A 942-nucleotide genomic window follows, 5' to 3' on the forward strand; every position below is an offset into this window, starting at 1 on the left:
AAAAGTTTCACCCGTTGACACGTCTCGCGCGTACGCACATAGGTACACGTCTATTTGTACAGCTTGGGTCACCAATTGTGGTGACTCACAGAGTTGAACGTTTTCTCACGATCGAGATGACCACTGAGTGGCGTGTCGTGAGCCTCATAGAGGATGCGGTATTTCAAATCATCATCATGAGGAACCACAATTCGTGGTGTATCCGTTGAATCGGTGCTATAGTATAAAGCCCATTATTCAACGAATATCGGTGCAATCGTGCACTCAGTCTTTGTGACGATTTTTTGTCCGAGTTTCCAAACTTTTTGCTCCAGAGAGCCCGTAGCAACGCTACACACATCACATCACCCGCATACGCGGTGTGGATCAAATCTGCCACAGACGACGTTACAGTTGGAACATGAGCAAGCTCGTAGTCTAGTCTGTGTGACAACGCGTCAGCCAAAGCATTCTGCTTTTCCGGCTTATACTTCACCTCAAGGTTATATTCGGCAAAGAAGGATAGCCATCTAGCCATCCTTTGCGACAGATGGGGCTATTGAGTCGCAGTGCGGCCTTGAGCCGAGCAGGTGGACCCTGAACTTGACAAGACCATACTTCATCGCAAGTAGCTCCTTATCATGAACTGGGTAGTTCTTCTCTGCATCTTTGAGCTGTCGAGATTCGAACGCGATCACCGGATCTCGCCCCTCGGCGTCTGCTTGTAGCAGTGCACAGCCGATGGCAAAGTCCGAAGCGTCACAGACGACGCTGAAAGAACGACCAGGGTCTGGCAGTGCCAGTATTGGTGCATGCAGAAGGCTGTATTTGACCCCGTCAAAAGCCTTCTGATGTTCGGTGTTCCAATACCATTCCACATCTTTTTTAAGGAAATTGGATAATGACCGGGCCATTTCTGCGTAGTTTACGCTGTACTTGTGCAAGTAATTGGCAAGACCAAGC

General features: G+C 48.9%; 1 protein-coding gene across 1 annotated transcript in view; it reads right to left on the minus strand.

Annotated features, from left to right (window-relative positions):
- Positions 1-904: 904 nt before the first annotated feature.
- Positions 905-942, minus strand: part of PHALS_03568 (RxLR-like protein) — a gene marked incomplete at both ends in the record, with an annotated part of 828 nt that continues 790 nt past the window's right edge. The window contains one exon of the mRNA XM_024717800.1: positions 905-942. This exon is cut by the window's right edge and continues 790 nt beyond it. Coding sequence (XP_024583263.1) covers positions 905-942 — 38 coding nt within the window.

The sequence above is a fragment of the Plasmopara halstedii genome (assembly GCF_900000015.1).
Source record: "Plasmopara halstedii genome assembly, contig: Scaffold_2386, whole genome shotgun sequence".
NCBI lineage: Eukaryota > Oomycota > Peronosporomycetes > Peronosporales > Peronosporaceae > Plasmopara > Plasmopara halstedii.